The 22,003-nt window shown below is 51.8% G+C and overlaps 2 protein-coding genes across 2 annotated transcripts in view; one reads left to right on the forward strand and one right to left on the reverse strand.

Annotated features, from left to right (window-relative positions):
• CIITA (class II major histocompatibility complex transactivator) overlaps positions 1-3,821 on the forward strand; it is a 48,706-nt gene extending 44,885 nt beyond the window's left edge. Inside the window, 4 exon segments of the mRNA XM_084763429.1 lie at positions 1,254-1,337; positions 1,460-1,543; positions 2,983-3,079; positions 3,592-3,821. Coding sequence (XP_084619555.1) covers positions 1,254-1,337; positions 1,460-1,543; positions 2,983-3,058 — 244 coding nt within the window. The 3' untranslated portion in view covers positions 3,059-3,079; positions 3,592-3,821.
• Positions 3,822-7,577: 3,756 nt separating this feature from the next.
• On the reverse strand, positions 7,578-20,780 carry DEXI (Dexi homolog). Its single transcript, XM_084763430.1, has 2 exons — positions 19,942-20,780; positions 7,578-8,197 (listed from the first exon to the last, which is right to left on the reverse strand). Exon 1 carries the CDS (start codon positions 20,358-20,360, stop codon positions 20,073-20,075), a length of 288 nt encoding a protein of 95 aa, XP_084619556.1. The 5' UTR covers positions 20,361-20,780; the 3' UTR covers positions 7,578-8,197; positions 19,942-20,072.
• Between the last annotated feature and the right edge of the window lie 1,223 nt (positions 20,781-22,003).

A 22,003-nucleotide genomic window follows, 5' to 3' on the forward strand; every position in this document is an offset into this window, starting at 1 on the left:
CCTCTGCCTCCCAAGTGCTGGGATTAAAGACGTGCACCACCGCCCGGCTCCTCCTCTCCTCTATCTTCCCTCTCTTTCCCCATCTCCCCTTCTCTCTTTCCTTCTTCCTCTCTACTCCTTTCCCCTCCACCCCCGTGTGTGTGTGTGTGTGTGTGTGTGTGTGTGTGTGTGTGTGTGTGTGTGCGTGCCCATGTAACTATCAGACAAGCACTCTGCTACTGAGCTAGGACCCCCGCCTTCTTTACCTTATATTTTGAGGGGCTGGAGAGACGGCTCAGCAGTTAAGAATGCTGTATACTCTTGTGGAAGACTTGGATTCAATTTCTAGTACCACATGGTACAACCATCTGTTAACTCCAGTCCCAGGGGATCCAATGTCCTCTTTCAACTTCCTCAGGCACTGCATGTATATGAAATAGAGACATACATGAAGGCAAAAACACCCATATACACAAACAATAAAAATTTTTTTAAAAGCTTTCTATTTTGAGACAGAGTTTCGTGTATCCTAGGTTGGCCTGAACTTGTAATTCCTCTGCCTCAGTTTCCTAAGTAGCTGGGATTACAGCCCTAAGCCACCAAGTCCAGTGTACAACTTTCTGTCTATGCTGGGGGTTTTTTTTCCCTCAAATACACAGTGGAATGACAGATAAGTGGCCTCAATTCTCTGGGCCTCAATTAGTCTAGCTGTAAAATGGGACAGTAGAACCTGCCTCGGGATACAGCCCATTTGGCAGAGTACTTGCCTAGCATGTATGAGGCCCCGAGTTCATTCCATCCCCAGCACATAAACTGGAGGTGATGTTTGTAATCCTAGTTCTTGGGAGGCGGAGGCTGGCGAATCAGAAGCTCAAGGTCATCTTTGAGAATCTACCACACTTCAGGCCAGCGTGGGGATACATAGGACCTTGTCGATAGGTAGATAGATGGATAGATAGATGGATAGATAGATGGATAGATAGATAGATGGATAGATAGATAGATGGATAGATAGATGGATAGATAGATAGATAGATAGATAGATAGATGGATAGATAGATAGATAGATAGATGGATAGATAGATAGATAGATAGATAGATGGATAGATAGATAGATAGATAGATAGATGGATAGATAGATAGATAGATAGATAGATAGATAGATGGATAGATAGATAGATAGATAAAGATGGAGCAGTAATCTCAGCTGAATGTGGCTCTCACCTGTGCTGACCCAGCACCCTAAAGCCTCTTCCTTCCTCTGCTGCCCACAGCTTGTACAATAACTGCATCTGTGACGTAGGAGCCAAGAGCCTGGCACAAGTGCTTCCGGACATGGTGTCCCTGCGGGTGATGGAGTGAGTGCAGGGGTTGGGTGGTACTTGGGGAGGCAGAGGGTCTCCCACCTGCATCATGGGAAGGGTTGAGATGGGCGTAGCCAGGCCTCAGGATGGGCCTCTCTCTCTCTCTCTCTCTTCAGTGTCCAGTTCAACAAGTTCACGGCTGCTGGTGCCCAGCAGCTGGCCTCCAGCCTTCAGAAGTGCCCTCAAGTGGAAACACTGGCGTAAGTGGCATTGCCCCGGGTGTGTCTCTAGACCTCAAATCTCAGCCTTGTAACCAGTATATGATCCTGAGACAGCAAGGGATTTGCCCCAGAGGCCTCTTTTTCTTCTCTCTGAGATGAGGATGGTGATACCTGGAGAGAAGGCTTATGTTAGTCTTCTCTGACTTTATCTTAGTCAGGATATAGAAAGATGTGTGTGTGTGTGTGTGTGTGTGTGTGTGTGTGTGTGTGTGTGTGTGTGTGTATTCCATCTCATGTAGCCCAAGGTGGCCTGGAACTTGATATTTAGTGAGGATGACCCTCCTGCCTCTATCTCCCAAATTATAAGCATGCACCGCCATGGCCAATTTCATGTGGCAACGGGGACCAAAGTCAGCAGGACTTGGCGTGCGCCTGGTAAGCAGGCCACTACCTGAGCCATGTCCCCATGCACAGCGTTGCTACACAAAGCACTCAATAAATACTTGAACAGGATGAATCATACAAAATTGCCTAACCCAATCATCTTAGAACATAAAAATAGCAAATTCACTTTTTTGTTTGTTTTTGAAATGGAACTGCCCTTGAGCTCACGATCCCCCTGCCTCAGCCTCCTGAGTACAGGCACTGTAGATGCACACACTGGGCCCCACCTTTAAATGTCTCCTTTTTGAGCTACTGCGATGTTTGATCCAGTCTTCTGCTCTTCACGTGCATTTCCTTGGCACAGTTGTGTCCGTCTTCTCGGACAGTTAGTTGTGTCTCTCGATTCCTTTCTTGTTGTGACAATAATATCCGACAGAGGCAATGAAAAGGTGGAAAGACGCCCTCCGGCTCATGGCCGCACGGTCCCCACTGTGGTGGGAAGGCATTGAGCTCTCAGCTGCACACACTGGGGTGGGGGTGGTGTGTGAGGGGCTGTGGAGGAAAGATGCCCACCCTCCAGCTCATGCCCACACGGGCCCCACTGTGGTGGGACAGCATTGTTTGCAGGAGCTGGTGCCCACAGCTTCTCACAGGCTGCCAGGGAGTGGTTAGCTGCCAGAACTGGCCTGGCTCTCATGTTCAAAGGTGAACTGTGGTGCCCACAGCGACCTCCTTCTGGCCAGCCAGGCTCCTCCTCCTAAAGATTCCACAGCCTTCTAACTAGCGTCACAGCCTAAGAAGAAAGCATTCAAAACATGGGTCTGCTGAGGACGGACCAAACTGAGATCAAAATAGGATCCGCTTTATAGTGAAGAGGAATATGCACAGAGTAGACACTTTCAAGGTCGCTCAGCAAATCTGCACTGAGCAGGGGTCTCCCAGCATTCTGCTCCCCCATGCTGGTCTGTTTCCTGCCTAGTGGGATGTGGCCACTCTAGACAGAGTGAGAGGTGAGGCTTGCGTGCGGCTTACCCTCGGGAGTCTTGCTACATTCCCTCTAACTTGGCCCCGGGGGCCCATGTTCCCCTCTGCAGAATGTGGACACCCACTATCCCCTTTGGGGTTCAGGAGCACCTGCAGCAGCTGGATGCCCGGATCAGCCTGAGATGACCCTGCTGCACCCCGGACAAGGTAGCCATGTTGGACCACAGAAGGGAGAATCTCACTCAGGGACATCTGGGTCAGTGTCCTTGGGAAGGTGTGACCAAGGGCATCAAGCAAGGCTGGTTCTTGAGTCCATTTGTCATCTGGAGTTAGTCTGTCTCCAAATTGGCAGGTGTCCTCCAGACTTTGGGGACTTGTGCCAAGGAACCTCCCTGAGGTCAGGGTTAAAGGCTAGGGAAAGACAGGCTGAGCCAGTCACTTATAATCCCCATCCTTGGCATTGGGAAGTCCTTCCTTTGAAACTTAAAAGTCTTTCTTGCTGCTGTTTCTCTTGGGTTCATTTTCATAGGAAATTAATACATTTCCTGATTTCCTGCCAGCAACATGAAGACATCAGTTTGTCACTCTCTCCCCTGGCCTGTGTTGCAGTTGTCCTCCAGCCCTTCCCTTAGTCCCCGCCTCGTGACAGCCCCTGCCTTTCTGGTAAGGTGGCAACTCTGGAAGCTCACTGACTTCCCTGCCTATCCTGATCCCCACAGAATGTACTCTGGGGACACTGACCACGCTGGACCTTGAACTGGGCACTGTGGACTCAGCTCTTCTGTGAACCATATTCCATGAGCGTCAGCATCCATCATCCTGTCGCTGCAGGCTTGGTGCTGGGCCCCGCCTAGATGAGGGATGGACGCATGCCTTGCCCAGCTCCAGGCTCTTCCAGTGCCAGGTAGGAAGCCAGCCCCATTCCGCGGCTGTGAGCACTGGCAGACAGGCCAGGAGGCCGAAGGCCTTCTCCTCTGCATTCCAGGCCAGAGTGCGGAACTGACGCAACCGAGCACCTGCCTGTCCACACCAGGCCAGCCTGGTGAGAAAGCATGCCTTCCTGGCCACTCCCAACAGTGCCTGCTCGGACTCTGAGGATGCTAAGGCTAACCGTAGCCTGCAGACCTCTAAACGTGACAGTCTACTTGTGGCGAAGTTTCCACAAACTTTATGTCAAGGCTGAACCAGGCCTGGCCTGTATCCCGGATGTGAGACAGAAGCCAGGGAGTGGTACACTACAGGGCTGAGGCTGGAGCTGTTCTGCCTCCTCACTACATTTTAAACACACCAGCTACGTTCACTGCAGCTCTGGGGCTTGGTTTTATCCCACAAGTCCCATCTTGTGGATGCCTTCCGTCTGATCTCATGCAAAGGAAACCGCCCAAACCACAACAGCTTAAAACGACCCACACTTCTGCCCTTCAGGCAGGCTCAGATGAGACAGCTCACCTGTCCCCACCAACCCTCTGAGTCAGCTGGGGCAGCTAGAAGCCAGGCTGGGACCATCTGAAGGCTCTCTGGCGTGCGTGTCTGGCGTGTGACACAGGTTGCTGGCTGGGAGTTCTGAGACCTTAGTGGGACAGCTGGCTAGGGACTACTCCAAGGGGAGCTGGCTTGCCCTCCCCGTAGCATTGTAGCTGTATTTTAGGGGGACCACCCAGTGAGGGAGACCAGAGAGGAGAAAGTGAGGAGCCACAGGCCAGAAACAGCCTGTGCACTGTTCATAATAGCCCTCAATGCCATGCAGCATTGTTTCTACCACATTCCTTATACACCCATGTGCACGTACAGTCCACTTCTGCACAGATCCAAAGGGGAGTGAGTGTTCCCTTCTACCGCCCTGTTGCATCCTGGGAGCAGTTCTGGAGCCCAACTGGCCGGCCTTAGCTGCAGCTAGCCCTAAGGGGTTTGGCAGCACCAGCGCTGCTGATCTTATTTTCCCTGGGGGCACCATCTTTGAGCTCAGGCACCATCGATCCCTCTGTTGGGACAGTGACAGCTTGCTTTCTTGGCAGAGGGAGCCGTCTGTGTGGCTCCAGCACACCAGCCCTGATGTCAGCAGCACTGGCGCATCCCAGTGAGTGGGAATTGGGCTAGAGGACCCAGGAGGGTGGTCTGCATGGCTGCGTGCAGGCAGCTCTTGAAGAGACAGGTCCAGCTGCAGAGGGCATCTGTGCCAAGGCTTAGGCTTACATTATGAATTGTTAGGGCATCGGGCTCTGGGGTAGCACATGGAAGTCCCCTTTGTGTGAGCCCAGGGGGCAGCACTGAGGCACTCTCTGACGAAGGCAGGCATTTGTTGTACCTGTCAGCCAGGAAGGTAGACCTGTACCTCTCTGCCTTTGGTCTGTCTGAAGACGCCAGCAATGTGTCTTGCTGCTCATTGCTGACGGCTGTCATTTATTAAAGGGTTGATTATGTAAGGCGCTCATTACAGTGCCAGGGACATAGTAAATGCTCAATAAACCTCACTGGTTCTGGATCCTGTGTGCTGGGCAGCATCTTGGCCCTCTGGCTCCAAAGAGGAGCTAGCTTAGGACTCTACAAGCCCAACTCTAGCCTGAGCTGCCTGGTCTCATGCTTCATCTCATCACACGCAGGCAAGTCTCTTCTGTGCCTTAACCTCCTCGTCTGGAAAATGGACTTCTTTCTCAAGTTATGTGAAGACTCAGTGTGGAAGCAAAAATAGTAATAAAATGGTTCAACAAAATGGCTAAGTGGGTAACGCAAGCCCAGTGATCCGAACTTGGTCCCCAGGACCACACTGTGGAATGGAGAACCAACTCCAAGCTGTCTTCTGAAACTTTCTGTGCTGTGCATGTACTGGAGCTACAGATGGGTGTAAGCCTCCGTGTTAGTGCTGGGACTCGAACTTAGGCCCCTGCAAAGGCAGCAAGCCCTCTTAATCATTGAGCCATCTCTCCAGCCCATTAAAAAAAAAATTAAGAGTTAAAAACAATGCCTAGCACAGGAGTTCTGATGCCCTCTTCTGGCCCTCTATGAGTACTGCATGCACATGGTGCACACACATAGGCAAAACATACATACAAATAAATCTTGAAAAGACCCAAGAGGTCATGTGTGGTAGGGTACACCTTTAATCCCAACCCTTGGAACGCAGAGGCAGGCAGATCTCTGTGAATTCAAGGCCAGCCTGATTTACAAAGCAAGGCCCTGTCTTAACAAACAACAACCTGGCACAGAGCTTAGTGCAGGGGCTCGCATCCTTTCTCCCTCCCTGTGTTTCATTCCTGCCTCGGTTGCTTGGAACGTTCTTCCCAGACCTGTACATGGCTGACTTCCTACAAGACTCTGCAGGACAGTTCCCCTGACAGCTCTATTGGTCTCTCACTCCTCTGTACCCCACCCTCCAACATGAGCTTCTGTTGTCTGCTCTGCCCGTGGGATGTGAGCTCTAGCGGGGCAGAGGGCTTGTCTGCTTTGATCACCCCTGTGCTCTATACACCCAGTTAGGTGCTCAGTCAATGTGGGATGGATGGCTAGCCCTCAGCGCAGTCTCACGTTAGTCATTCTACGACTGGACTCTGAGGACACAGGGGTGAACAAGATGCTCTAGGCTCCCGTGCGGGAAGTCTTGTGTCTTAGCAAATTTAAGATGCCTCCTGGACAGAGCTGCCAAGTGTGGCTGGCCAGGCTGTGCCCTGTACAAAAAGGCTCCTGGACAGTGGATCGATGAAGGTTACGCACTAGTGTGGCCCAGAGTGGAACTGCACCCGTTTAGAGAGCCTTTTGGTAATTAGCGGGGTGCCATCTCACGAGATGGGTAGGTTGTGGGTCCCACATTAGAAACTTGGCGTTTATAGGAAAGGAGTCAACGTATCAGTTTGGCCTGTGAAGAGGCTCCATTTGTGTGTGTGTGTTTTGGAGACAGGATCCAATGTAGCGCAGGCTGGCCCCTAACTGAGCATGTACTTGAGGATGACCTTGAACTGCTGATCTTCTTGCTTTCACCTTTGAACTTTTGATTCTTTTGTTTCTGTATCCGGAACGCTGAGATTCTAAACACGGACCACTGTGCTTATTTTATGTCGTGCTGGGGCCCAGGGCTTTGTGCAGGCCAGGCAAGCATTCTATCAAGTGAATTAAATTCCCAGTCTCTTCCTCCTTTTATTTATTTATTTATTATTTTAGGCAAAGTCTCGCTTTGTAGCTTTGCCTGGCTTGGAACCCACCTTTTAGAGCTGGTTAGACTTGAACTCATAGAGCTCTGCCTGCCTCTGCTTCCTGCGTGCTGGGATTAGACGTGTGCACCACTCACTACACCCAGTCTCTCCACCTCATTTTTTTTTCCAAGACAAGGTTTCTTTGTGTAGCCTTGGCTGTCCTAGACTCACTTTGTAGACCAGGCTGGCCTCGAACTCACAGAGCTCCACTTGCCTCTGCCTCCCAAGTGCTGGGATTACAGACGTGCACACGCCCCACACCCTCCCCCCATTCTTAATGGAGGTGCATTGTATGCTCTGTGTGTGGGCCCACATTCCTCAGCACCCCCCCCCCCCAGCTCTTCCCACCATAACCTGAGCTTTCCGAAGGCATGAGGAGGCAGCCCTTCTAGAGTGAGTCCCCAAGTCCCCGCTGCATCTCTAGACTGGGCCATCTGATTTATCTGCAAACCGTCAACCATGACGCCCCTTCTCCAAAATTCAAAACAAACAAAACCCAGCAACCAGACAGGACAGACGGATTGGAGTTGCTTACATTTTTTTTTTTAATGAAATAAATCAGCCTCTAAGTATTGCTTTTACAGGTTTATGGAAATCAAGTATCTATATCACTCACACTTTCTACAGCACTCACACTTCCAAAAATAGATTTCTTGCCAGAGACAGCACAGTCTTCCCCAGTGTGGTATCTCAGTTCTGTCAACCTGCCCTGGGCCCTGGCATGTCCTCTTCAGAGTGACCCCCTGAGACTGGGACCGACAGTCTTGGATCTGAATTCTACTCGGGCTTAAGGCTCACCCGCATAAAACCACATGGGAGGGAGCGGCCTAAGTATGAGCCCATTTGCATCCCACTTCAGCTCTGCAGGTCCTTTCCAGAGGTCAAGTGGGGGAGGCGGGTGGCAGCTGCGGGTGAAGTGCAGAGAGGCGACCTCTGGCTGGGTTCCTGTAAACATCCATTGCAAAGGCGGAGAGTCACAAGCCAGATCCAGGATGGCGGAGGACTGGGTGGTAGGTGAGGTCTTTGGAGGCCTTCTCCTTCCTGTAGGGCCTGGCAACTCCCCCATCTTGGCACTGAGTCCCCAGCTCTCCTGGCAGACTCCTGGGTTGGGGTAGGAACCCAGTCGTTGGCACCAGCAGGCCTAACCAAGAAGACAAAGCACAGTCATCATCAGGGAGGGGCCACGGCACCACTGGCCCGGGTGCCTCCCTAGCTCGGGTGGGGCAAGGACGCCTCGCTCCCATCCCCAAGTCCTAGGAGTCTCCAGAAGCCCATGCTCAGGCGGGAGACACTTTTGTTCCTCCTCTTCCTTCCTTCCTTCCTTCCTTCCTCTTAAAAATGAGTTTTAATGCTTTGACGAGTTCATGTGTGTATACAATGTACTAGGATATTTTCTCCCCATTTCTCTTTCAGACCCTGTTCTCCCTCTGGACTCTGGACTCCTTTTGCCTCCTAACTTTAATGTCTTTTTTTTTTTTTAAATGACTCATTGAGTTTAACTGGGGTTGCCCGCATGAACATGGTTGAGGAGTTATTTACAGAAACACAGGAAACTGACTAGTAACTACACACCACTGAAGAAAACGACCCCTTCCCGCAGTAGTCACTGACCTACTAATAGCCTCCTCCCCACCCCGTCTCCTCTCATTTCCTGCTGGGTTTTGTTGTTGAGACAGGGGCTCATGTAGGTAGCCCAGGATAGCCTTGAACTTCTGATTCTTCTGCCTCCACCTCCCAAGTGCTGGGACCTTACATGGTGCTGGGGATGGAACCCAGGGTCTAGCTGAACGCGCAGAGTGAGCATTCCACCATCGGAGTTATAGCTTTTGTTCCAAGTTCTTAGCAATGAATCTGCTTCACTTGTGAGAGTCTGGGGAACCGTGCTAGTTTTGCACGAGGGAGTAGGGCTGTCCACGGGTGATCAGGAGAGGGAAAGAGCTGCTAGGGCTGGGAGAAGGTTCTCAGCCATGAGGGAGATGGAGCAGGGGCAGCTGAGCAAGCTCAGGGACTGGGCAATGCCTCCCATCTCACCCTGAGTGCACCATGCTTACAGGAAGGCAGCTGGTCAACTCTGTGTCCCCACCTGGCTCCTCTTCTCATGACACAGCGTCACTTGTAAGTCCTGGCACTGTGGCACGTTCTCTCCTCCACTCCCGTCAGTCCCATATTTAGCTGCCACCGGCATCTCTGCAACGGTGAGGTTCCCCCCTCCCGTTAGGCCCCTCAGACCCTCTCTCTACAAACACCACCGAGCGTCAGATGCAACAGTCGGTGTATGAGAAACACGTAGTGTGTCCTGCTGAGTAACATTCAGGGGTGTGTGGGGCTATCGTAGGCATCGCTTACTTAGCAGTGGCCCTGGCCCCCAACCAGCAAAAGCTGTGGCACCTCTGTCACCATGGCTGCTAAACCTGTACCCCACCTATTTCCATTTCTACCAGGAGCTGTGCCTCTCCCCATTTTATAGATTGCAAAACAGAGGCTCAGAGAGGCAGGGTGAGTTGCAAAAGTAGGGCAGGCAGAGCTGGCCCTGTGCTAGTAACAAATGGGGACAATCATAACCTGCGTGGACACCACACCCAGTGCTCTTGCCATGTGACGTCCCTTCCTTCCCCCTACCTTTCCCAGCCCTGGGTGGCCTGATCCTGAGACTTTTGCCTGTCTCTAGAGGATGCCTGGCCCCCAACTGCAGGAACAGGGTTGCACTAATGCCTTCCACAGCAAGCTGTTTCCTGCCAGGGCCTGCCGGGAAGTAGTGTACCAATACCCCAGACCCATGACTTGGGCCTGGAGTGACAATGAGGCGCCTCCTATACCCACTTTGGCTCCTGGGGCATCTGACAGGCTCGAGCTCCAGACTACAGTGGGAACCTGTTGAGTGCCCACCTGGTCCACCTTGTTAGCCTCACTTTCCACTCTCCACACGGAGTTCCTGAGATCTCCTCCCAAATAAGCATGCAGGCTCATGGGCATCTCCACTCTCCTTACTATCCCATAGCTGATGTTGTTATGGCCACTGGACATCAAGGCCTAGAAAGCATAAGATACTCGTTGAAAGATGCTCAGCTTAGAAGTACTGAAATCTGCCCAGCTGTGGTGCCCTGGCCCTGTGAGTTCAGCACCAGAAAGCCACGGCCAGAGACTTGTTAGACAGGTTAGAGGCCAGCCTGGGCTACAGGGTAGGACAGCGTGAGTTTGAGGCCAGGCTGGGCCATCTGGTATGAGCCTATTTCCACAAACAAGTGCTATGTACCACCAGCTCCTATTCAGTTTTTGCATACCAGTGTTTAACATGCTGGGCCCCACGACAGAAAACAGGGGCCAGGCGCTGTGCCAATGTGAGCAACTTTAGCTTGGAGTAATCCTCCCAAGGATGGGATGAAGTGTGAGCATAGATGGAGGTCCACACAGGGCTGTGCTGCACAGGAAGGGCGCCCATGGAGAGTCGAGGCATAGCTGTCTCCCGCAGTTCTGAACAGGGTAGGGGTTGGAGCCATATGCTGAGGTTTCTCCCATCCTATCAGACTAAAGGACAGCTGGGAATACACTCTACCGTGGCTCAGGAACCTTCTGTGGTCCCTGCTGACCCCCACAGAGGCGCTCCACCCCTCCCTCCAACCTATGGGAAGCAAGGGCTAGGGCTACTTTGGGCCTTCCAGAAAGGCTTTCTGAGGCTCTCCTCCCATCACACCAGAGCCCACTGCTGGGTGCTTTTCCCTCCAAGGAACCCTGGAGGAATCACGCTGGTTCCCAAGGCCAAGAGCCAGGAGCCTGCAGTAGAATAATGTATGGAGATTCACTCTCCTGGGTGCCTCCTGCAGGGCTGCCCCAGCCCGGGTCAGGAGGATCACCAAGGAGGCCTCACTTCCCTGCCAGTCCTAGTGACTACACAGAGACTCCACAGCTGCTAGTCTGACTGAGTCTGCTGTCCCAGCTCCATCCCTGTGCCCACACCTGGCCCTTGGTTTTGGTGGGTACTGCTTGCTTCCAGTACATTTGCTGAATCTCTCAGTTATAGTTAATGATATCAGGTGCTTGTTCACACAAGTTCCTCTCCGTTGAAAGCACTTAAAAAGACAAAACAACACACCAAAAATAAAAAATAAAAAACCCCCAAACTCTTAAAAGCCAATTTAAGAGGCCAGGCAGGGTGATAGTAGTGGCACATGCCTTTAATCCCAGCACTCGGGAGGTAGAGGCAGGCAGATCTCGGTGAGTTTGAGGCCAGCCTGGCCTATAAAGTGAGTTGCAGGACAGATAGAGCTGTTACACAGAGAAACCCTATTTCTAGAAACAAATAAGCAAACAAGCAAAAAGCCTACTTAAGGACTGGAGAGATGGTTCAGTGGGTAAGAGCACTTGCTGCTCTTGCAGGGGACCCTGGTTCTGTTCCCAGCACCCACATGATGGCTCAGAATTACCTATGACTCCAGAGGATTCAATGCTTTCTTGGGCTGACTTCCATGGTCTCCAACATGCACATGGACTCATACAGGAACATAATAAGTCTTAAAAAGTTGATTTAAAGAAAACAACAATATAAAGAATAATTCAAGCAATGTGGCTTAGCTGATAAAGGTACTTGCTGCCAAGCCTGACTTCCTGAGTTTGATTTCAGGACTCATGTGGTAAAAGAAAAAGAAAAACAAAACAACAAAACAACAACAACAAAAAAATAACTTCTACAAGATTTTCTCTGACCTCCAAATGTGCACCATGGCATAACTATGCCCATCCCTGCATGCACAAATAAATGTAAAATATAAGAGATGAGGCGGTAGGCAGAAAGCAGAGAGAGCCTTCTCAGAACTTTGGGCTTAGCACTTCTCTTACACACATCCTTCTAGAAGTCCACAGCACACCCCACTTTCCCCACATACCCGAAAGGCATGGCTTGCCCAGCTTTGCAGACACCTGGGATCTCTGTTAGAGGCAGACTGTGCAGCAGGAGGCTACCTGGCTCGTGGCCAAGGGTGTGGTGGCAATCTGGCCACCTCCCTGCCAGCTGCAAGAACAGAAGAGAGAGGTTTCCTGTCTCCACAAGGGTCAATCCCAGCTGAGAGCCGGCTTCTTGGGCCTGTACTGCAACCCCACATTGGCTGTGAATGCTCATCACTACGGGCCATCTATAGTGTGCGTGGCGGTCCCTGATCCCCCTGCACTTGTCTGCTGAACAGCTCCTGAAGCTTGTCACACAGAACCTTGACATTACTTATTTAGATGGTCTGGGTACTCCCATCTACAATACCTGGTCAGAGTGCTTTGGATGCTACGATGCTTGAGTACAGTAATAAAATGCCCTGAGGAACTGATGCAGGTCTGACGTAGACTTTATCTACCCACCATGGCACAAGTATGGAGGTCAGAGGCCAACTTTTCTGAGTCTGGCCTCTCCTACCGTGTACGTTCTGGGGCTCCAATTCAGGTCATGAGGCTTGGCAGCTAGTGGCTAGCTACCTTTTGAGCCATCTTACAAACCCCAACAACGTAGGTTTTTGCAACTCCCCTCCCCCACCTTTGAGATAGTTTCACTGTGTAGCCTGGGCTGGACTAGAAGTCTAAGGCTCCTGCCTCGGCTCCTCAGTGCTGAAATTAGAGGTACTAGCTACTTTCCCCAGCCCAATTCCAGAGTATCTTTATTATTGTTTTGATGTAGGGTTTTTACTACAACCACAGGTAGGCCTCAAAGTCGTGATCATCTTGCCTCAGGCTCCCGTGTGTTGGGATCACTGGCATACGCCACAATAACTACAAGTTTCAAAGAAAATATATATGTCATAACTATGAAAAGAAGGTAACGGGGTAATGTTAAAGAGACGGTTAAGAGGAAGCCACACATCTGCCTCCAAGCCCGGAGAAAGGAAAAAGCAGGAAGGCCAGGGCATCGTGAGCCTCGCTCCTCTGGTGCCTCCCAGGGATTCCTCCAGCCCCACACCCCACTTCGGAAACTCTGTGCAACTGTGAATAGCTTGAGGGTCAGTGATGCTACTTCATAGCTGGGCATCTAAAGTGAGTCACCAGACTGCCCCAAGCCTCAGTTTCCCTCACTATTTAATGAGCCCTTCCCAGTCAACATCACAAGGTGACGCTCAGGGGAAGCTATGTGGGAGCGGCCTTCTTTTTGGGAACCTGGGATAGTAGCTGCAATGTCACCAGCATCAGCTGACACTCAGTGGGTACCAAGTCTCACCACCCCCAGGCTGGTTCACAGGCAGTCTACAATGATGCTCTCTACTGGTTTCTGGCCCCAGAAGAGCAAGGAATACCAGTAAAGGGGGGAGGTTCCTGGGTTTAGGGGTTCTCTGGGTCTAATACATCACGTGGTGCTGCACACATCATTTACAAGTCAACTATACATCAGTCATCAACCCACTGACTCACTGCGACCCCCTAGACCAATACTATTAGTCCCATTTTACAGAGAAGGAAACTGAGGCACGGGGAGGTGATGTCACTTATCTAAGAAGTTGGTAGTACTGAGGCTTAAACTCCAAATGTGTGTGACTGCAAAAGCTCTAGGAAACAATTTTAAGGGTCACATGATCTGGCTAGAAGCATCACACCTCCATAGCAAACATACAGACTGCTCTGCGGCTCTTGGTCAAGCGTTACTACTTCTCAGAGACAGTTCCAGTTTGGTGCCAGGAACCTTCATCGAGCAGTACTTGTTCGACAGATAAAGCAGTGGCCTTTGCCACTGGCTGGCTTTACTGCCTGGCCAGAAGCTGATGACTTTGGCACTTACTTTCACCTATGCCAGGAGAGGGTGGTCTCCTTCTCATGGTGACATAGCATTCATTTATAAATAGATCCACACTGTCTTGGGGGCACACCTCAGCAGCAGGGTGTATGTTTAGGATGTGTGAGGCTGGATCCTCAGAAACACCTAAAAAAAGTAAAATACAGTCCAGAGGGCTTGGGATTGCAGTTCAGGGAGCAGAGTGCGTTACCTCCCCGGCGCCACCTAACTGGGCACTGTGTACACAGGTATGAGCATAAAGCAGGTGTAGTGACCATGACTATGACCCCAGCATTTGGGAGGTGGAAGCAGCAAAGTAAGAAGTCGAAGGTCACCCTTGGCTAAACAGTAAGTACAAAGCCAGCCTCCCTCAAAAAACAAGCAAACAAGTCCACATGAAAAAAAAAATAGACTTTTTTTTGGGGGGGGCCTGTTGTTTTAGTTTGTTTGTTTGTTTTTGTTGTTGATGATGCTGTTTGTTTTTGAGACAGGTGTAGCCTTGGCTGACCTGGAACTTCACAGACCTGACTAGCCTAGAACCAGAGATCTACCTGCCTCTGTCTCCCAAGTGCTGGGATTGAAGGCGTTCCTAGGTTTTAAATTTTTTCACAAATGAAGCACTAAAACTGGTATTATTCACCTTACACTACAAAAGGAAAAGCAGTAACGCAACAGTGAAGAGACTTGCCTCACATCACCAAAGTCAACAGGACCAGCAATGGTGTGTGACGTGTGGCTCGCAAAACACTGTACTGAGGACACTGTAGTCTTCCTGTCAAAATCACATCACCTCAATAGAATCCTGAGCCCGGATGGATACCTGGCAAGCCCAGGCACAGACACCCCACAAATGCCACACTAGCCTCCTGAAAAATGCCAGCATCATACCAAGATACAGACATACTGGGCAGTCAGTCCAGAATAAAGAAAGCTGTGACCTCAAATCTTGCATTTTTATCCTTAAAGGACATTCCTGGGACAGAAGATAAGATGTAAGTCAAGCCACAGGTCAGAATGCTCAGAGGGTCGTATCCCTGTCCCAGATGCTGGTCTCAGCCAGAGGCAGTGGTACCCAACTGTAATCCCAGTGCTTAGGAGACAGAGCAGGAGAATCAGGAGTTCTAGGCCTGTCTTGGTTACAGAAGAACCCATCTCAAAAATGACATTTTCCTGGCTTTGACAAGAGTACCACAGATAGTGCTTTAAGAAAATATAGACCAATATAGAGCATTATGCGTTCAAAGCACTCTCAAATGGCTTAGCACATGACTGTCCACGTGTGTGTGTGTGTGTGTGTGTGTGTGTGCGTGCGTGTACATGCCAGTGTCTGCACAGAGAACGTAAGCTCGCACTGAGCCATGAGCAGGGTGCTGGTTGGCTGGTGATAGGAACACAGGAGTTCTTTGTACTTTCCCCACAACTCTGTGGAAAGTCTGCAGTCCTGGAGCCGGACACTAATGAAGCCCACACAACACACCCCCCTCAATCCAAGCTAGAAGACCTTGGTCCCAGGGCCAGAAAAGTCAGGCCCAGAGGATGCAGAATGCAGGATGGCTGGTAGCAACCTGGAGTGAAGTGACCCATCCTTGTCTCCAGGCCCCTTTTCATACAAAGGATAAAAGGAGCAAGCACGCAGATGAGGTGGGCCTGGAGAGGCAGGGCACGGGAGACGGGCCCTCAGGGGAGGCTCTTCTGCTCCCTGGTGGTCACTGTGCTGTGCAGGAGACAGACCATCTTACTGGGCCCCTCGCTTTCTAGTCTTCAGTTTGCTTACTTGCAAGGCTGGGTTAATCCAGCAGTCAGGAGGCAGGAGTGAAAAGGTCCTGAGTTTGAGGCCAGTTAGAGCTACATAGTGAGGCCCTGCTGAGAGAAAGGGAGGGAGGGAGGGAGGTGTAGGGAAGGAGGGAAGTGGTAGAGAGGGAGGGAGGGCTGTCTCTTTCAATGTGATCTTGGTTTCCCAAATGCAGCTGGTGCTCTCAGAAGTTCCCGGATGGAGGCAGCAGTAATGTCTGACAGAAGCCCTCCTGTTTCTCGTTCAGGGTTGGGAGGACAGTGTGATGCGTAGGCCCTGCTTTTCTCACTGGAATCTCCAGTCTGTGTTAGCTCAGAGCTAAGGTGATGAGGCGTTGGCATCTCAGATGGCCTGGAGACCTTTCTTCCCAAAGGGCTGGCCAGGACTGCTGAAGCACTGTGACCTGGGAGCCTTTCTGGGCTCACATCAGACCAGGGCCGTGCACCTGCTTCCCACAGCTGGGCGAAGGGCTCACATCAGACCAGGGCCATGCACCTGCTTCCCACAGCTGGGCGAAGGGCTCACATCAGACCAGGGCCATGCACCTGCTTCCCACAGCTGGGCGAAGGGCTCACATCAGACCAGGGCCGTGCACCTGCTTCCCACAGCTGTAGCTTCCCTCCTGCTGTCCTGCACCTTCCCATGCCCTGACTCAGCTCCACAGGCTACTTGTGGGTCTGCCACAACTGGAACCTGAGTATGTGGGTGTCCCCATGGAAGGGGTGGGTATCCCCGATGGGCAGTGGCTTGGTCAGCTGGGTATCCTGTTGACAGTTCAGGCTGGGAAAGCAGCTGTGGTCCCCTGTCGAGCCACCTGAGGCCTGGTAGTAAGCCAGATGGAGGGATCGGCCATCTTTATTCTACAGTCACACTATACAAGGCTACACATACTCTGGGGGCATCACTCCCACTCCCAGGCCAGAGACAGTGCCACTGCCACAGCACGTCATGTGCCAAGCAAGGGCTAATAGGCACCTGCCATTTTTTAAGGACTCTGAAGTCATTGACCAGGCTAAGGTACCTCTCTAACCTAGCAAATGGACTGTCGGTACCCTGACCCCGATACTCATACTCAAGGCTCCTGGGCCCTACACCCAGTCTCTCACCCAGCGAGCAAAGCGGATCCATCCCCTACTCCCCTGAGCCACACTGAACACTCCAGAAACTGCAGAGGCCACTCTCCAGAGTTCTAGACCCAGTGCCCTGGGGACTATGGGCAAGAGGAAAAGGCAGGAGGACAGAGATAGGAGTGCATTGCATGCGTACGTCCACCAATGGGTATGCTCTCTGAGTTCACAGAGACGGCCCTTTTGTTAGTCATGGGCCATGAGTATTCATGCACAGGCCCGGTGAGGGCAGTTGGTTCCAGACTGGACTTCATGTCTGTAGCAGTGCCTGACATTCACAGCCAGTTACCAGGCAGGGAGGTCCAACTTCTTGTTCTCTCAACAAGGCAGATTTTCATTACCCGCTTTATAAAAGAGCCACTAAGGGATGGAGTTAAACGGCACTCCCCAAACTGTGGCTAGGCCTGCAATCTGAATCTAGCCAACCTGAATTTACAGTCACTGCTCTTAACCTTGACTCTACATCGACTCCTCAAATAGGTGCTTAGTTAAATGTGTGAGAAGCCAAATTATGTGGGTAGACACCAGTGTGAGGGACCCGTCCTTTTTCCTGCTGAGATTCACCCTAGACCCCATTTCCTGGTATGTCCTGTGTGCTTGCCCTTTGTTAGTGTTTCCTGGTCTGGCTCGTCAGAACAGAGGTGCCTGTGAGCATGAGTGGGACCAGGCATGCCTGGCCTGGGGCTCCTCTGTGTGTGGAAAGGGGCCTGAGGCAAGGGTGGGTCACTCCAGGCCATCCTGCATCCTGCATCCTCTGGGGTTGGCCTTCCTGGCCCTGTGACCAAGGTCTTCTAGCTTAGATTGGGGGAGAGTGTGTTGTGTGGGCTTCATTAGTATCTGGCCCCGGGTGAGGGGGTTTTCTATATTCCTCATCTTCCCTACCCTCTGGGTCAGGCAAGAGTGTCCCGAAGAAATGCTCCTTGGTGTTTCTGCTCAAACAGCATTTGCTGCAAAATATGTCAAAGCATTTGGGCTTTGGTTTTCAGCTTAGGATATGCCAATGTTTTCCGTTGGAAGCAGGAGTGTTTCTGTTGATACAGTAAGAAGGTAAAATAAGGCATTTTCACCACGTCATACTGTCTGAGAATCTATTTGGCTCAGGGACAGAGGTTTAGCTTGGGCTCAAAGGGGCCTAGCCAGTGTTTGTTGAATGACTACATGAGCGAACACACAGAAGGCCTAGAACCAGGAGTGGTGCGTGGTCTCTACTCAGGTTCTGAACGGATCCTGAAGATTCTATCTCTGTTAGGTGTTCCCAGTGTGTCTGGTTCCCTATTGTCACTGGCCTGGTCTTATCAAATCCCCTGTCACCTCTGGCTGGACAACTAACAGTCTCTGTCCTAGCCTTCTGGCCTTCTACACTTGCCCCTGTAGCCCATTCTGCTCGCAGCTGTCAGTCATCCTCACAGAACACGAGTTGGATGTGTCACATCCTGCTTAGGACCTTCACTGGGTGCTGAGTGCTCTTGGCCATGTCACTCAGGGCCCACCACAGACCTCTTTCGTGCTTCCCTGTCTCCAGCCTCCTTTAGGAAACCCCTCTTCCCAGACTGCTTTGCTCCCCAGCGCTTGCTCTGTCTGGCTCCTTCTCTCAATTCTGGCCTCAGCCCTTATTTGTCATCCCTTCAGAGAGGCCTCTCTGACCCTAATTAAAGCAGCCTTCACTCTTCTCTCATGGTCACTCGACACAGATCATCTGCCGGAGAAGAGGTGCCGTGCAAACAGCAGTGGGGACAGCAGCAGCGCCCCTAAACTTCTCACTGTGCTTCTGGGGGCCCACTTGTGTTCCTCACGGAAGGCCGGTGTGCAGATTCCATCTGTCTTTGCTCACTGAGTGCTCAACCAATAGGCATTTGCTCAAGGAAAGGATGGATGTCAGGCTGGCTGGAATGCAGAGCAGCTGGCCCGTGCCCTGCCTTAGATATCACTAAACTTACTTCAGAGTTCTTCAAAGAGATCTTGCTCCGTCCCCAAGTAGCTCCCACTTGCGGTGTAAGACGGACTGTGTTCCCAAAGCCCACTGTTGAAAGCCTGTTCCTGCACTGATGGGTGTTGGATGCGATTAGGTCACCAGGGTGGATGGAAAGCCTGTTCCTGCTGTGATGGTGTTAGGGGTGATTAGGTCACGAGGGTGGAGCCCTCTGATGGGATTAGTGCCCTCTGGGAAACTATGAGAATGAAATGTTTGCTGTTTGAGCCATGGTATTCTGGGCACAGTACCCAAAACAAAGACACCCTCTTGTGGCAATGTTGGCAATCAACTAACAGGAAAGGAGGGGCAATGGCCTCTTTGGGGTGACATTAGTATCTGTTACCATATGCCCCTTCGTTGCCACTCAGGCTCTATGCTGTACCAAATTCCAGCATTACCCAGCGATAGGGCTAGGCCTGCCTCATGACAACTCACTGGCCCCAACAGCTTGCCTGGCACAAATGTTCTCTCTCACACAGCCCAGCGGTCTCCTTGTCCTTGTTGGGAGACTTAGGCCAGTCTCACTCTTCCTAGGACTCACAGTATCCTACTCTAGCATGTAAGGAAGCTTCGCGGCAGGACCCCAAAGGCAGGTCTTCAGTGCAACCGTCCTGTAGTTCCTTCTGCTGATCCTAGGCTCCTTCAGGCCTCGCAAATACTGCAGACAAAGCCAGCTCCAAGCCCATGCCTGCCTGCTCCCTAAGAAACTGACAGCCTCTGCGGCACTAACAACCCAAGATCCCTGAAACCCGACTCCAAATACAGCAGCGGTGGCACTGCCAAAAGGAAGTGCGGCTGTTTGCTGAAGGTTTCCACTCTCACAGCCTTGGCCTGAAGCCCCCCCCCCCACCTCTGAGGCCGCAGAACACAAGTGACCAGTGCCTCTTAGGACACACTAGGCTATTCTTCCACGACAAGTAAGCATTTCCTAAACCCCCAAGGTCACCAACAAGACAGGATGAGATTTGGGGGAGGAGCTGACAGACAGCTCTACCTCAAAAGGTTTTGGGTACAAAGCTTTTTGCACATGTCATGGGGTTAAACTGCATGATCACTCCAAATGTTAATGTAGGCCCTGGGTCCCTTTCCTTGGGGGTAATCTCTCCAGACACTACTGTTCCTAGCATTCGAATTAGACCTGAAGGAGGTGGCCAGAGAAATCAGAGGCTAGGAGAAAGGATGTTAGTCTGCCTTGAGGACACACCACACCGTCTTATCCCTCCCCCGCAACAACCCTCATCTCAAGGGCACTTACCGGCCTCTTCCTGGGGTCCCATCCCGGCTTAGATGGAGCCCCCAACCAGTGGCAGTGGCATGATATGGGCGGCTGGTCCAAGCCAAGAGTTGCCGATGGTGGAGGGCAAGTGGGGAACAGTAATTAAGACCTCACTCCAAATATCCATCGAAGACGTCGAGCTCCGAGTCGGCATCGTAAAGACCAGAGCCGGGGTCGGAGAGTACGCCGAGATCCACCAGCGCCTGGTCCAAGTCCTCAGGCAGGAAGACGAGGCCCACGTTGAGAACGATGTATTCCATGAGGAAGGCGTAGTAGAGGATCAGCACGTTGACGAAGAACAGGCCCACGTAGAACATAGAGGGCAGCAGCGGTGGCTGCACGTAGGAGACCAGGGGGCCCAGAGCGTCCAGGTGGGCTGCGACCCGGGCGCCGGGCATGCAGGGGCCGGCGGTGGAGGCGGCGGCCGGGCGATCTCAGCGACCTCAGCCGCTGCAGCGCCCGGGCGGCCGGCGAGGGGGGAGTTCGGCCATCCAGGGGGCGCCCCGGGGCTCGGTGGCGGCAGCGCTGGGCCCCGGGCGGCCTCCGAAGACGCGCCTGGACCCCGAGATGCTCGGGGCCGGGTCGCGGAGACCCGGGTTCCGAATACGGGCCACACGGGCCGCTTGCCCCTCAGGGTCCCCTAGAAGTGGCCAGCGGCTCGCTTGGTGCAGCGCGCTCGTGCGCCCCCGCCGCAGCTCAGAGTGGAGGCCGGGTCCCCGCCGCTGCCGTCTCCCCGAAGCTCTCCTCAAGCCCTGTCGGCGCCCCCGCAGGCTCAATGCCCATCTCTGCGGCCGCCGCGTCGCTCTGCTATTTCCCAGCACCGCCTACCCAGAGGCTCTGCGCTCATTGGCCAGTCGCATGCTCGCTCGCGCTCATTGGCTAGTTCAATGCTCTACGCACATTGGCTCGAGCTGTCGGGGGACCGATACTCCTTTGCTCCGCCCCATGGGAGGTACTCCAGTCTCTAAATTGCTCTTCTGCAGTATGGGCTCCTAGCTTCTGCACCTAGAACTTATTAAGTATAGTGCCTCTTTGGAACTTGGTTTTCCCGTTTTAAATGAAGCCAGATGGAGAAGGGATGCCGGCAATTCCACTGAAAATGTTAGATAGTCCCAAAGCGCTTTTATTATTATTTTTCCACGGTATGGTAAGAAAAATCAATCGGTGAATGTCTCTGACAGCTGCCAGAAGATCTGCTATGACACCCAGATGGAGAGCACTACAGGCAGGTCAAACCTTCTGCCAGTAAGGTTGCTAATTTTTCTTTTTTACTTTGTAGTCCATGTTTTTTTTTTAAATACTAATAATGCTAAGTAGTTGAAAATATCTGTTCAAATTCCTGTGCCAAAGACAACCCCTGTGCTCCCTTAGGAAGATGAATTTGCCAAAGGTGCCTTCCATCGGGGCTTAAACAGCTGGGGACCAAAACAAAATCTTGTATGTGCAAGATGTAAACAAGACGTAGCTCTACCACTGAGCTGCATTCTCAGCTCTTGAAAACAACAACAACAACAACAACAACAACAAAAACCAACAACCCCAAAACTAAAAAACCAGGAACTTACAATGTAGCCCCTGGCTGGCCTGAAACTGGCTACAGAGGAGGCTAGCCTGGAACTCATAGAGTTCCACCTGCCTCTGCCTCCTGAGTGCTAGGATTAAGGCCTCTGCCGCCATGCTGGGGCTATCCTTAGCTCCTAATAGGCCTTTAATCTAAGGTCACGCTTAGCTTTATAGAAGCTGAACAAGGCACTGTAGTATGTTTCCTTTTCACAGACAAGGAAACAAATCCCAAAGAAATGGATTCTCAAACGTGCTGAGCCTGGGCCATTTTCTTTGGAGGTCAGAACCTGTTCCTGTTCTTCCATGACTTTTATTGCCTCTCTAGCTCAGTTACAGGGGAAACCGTTAACCTGACACTGGCCTCTATTCCTTTATTCTTGAAAGCCATGCAAACCGTCATTTGTTCACTCTATCAGTATTTATTTTAAGACCTACTGTGTGCTAAATCTTGTCCTGGGCACTGGAGAGAACATTGTTC

The sequence above is a fragment of the Acomys minous genome, assembly GCF_964271855.1.
Source record: "Acomys minous genome assembly, chromosome: 16".
NCBI lineage: Eukaryota > Metazoa > Chordata > Mammalia > Rodentia > Muridae > Acomys > Acomys minous.

Coding starts and splice junctions, on each gene's coding strand:
- DEXI (XM_084763430.1), bottom strand. CDS start 20,360: ATGCCCGGCGCCCGGGTCGCAGCCCACCTGGACGCTCTGGGCCCCCTG.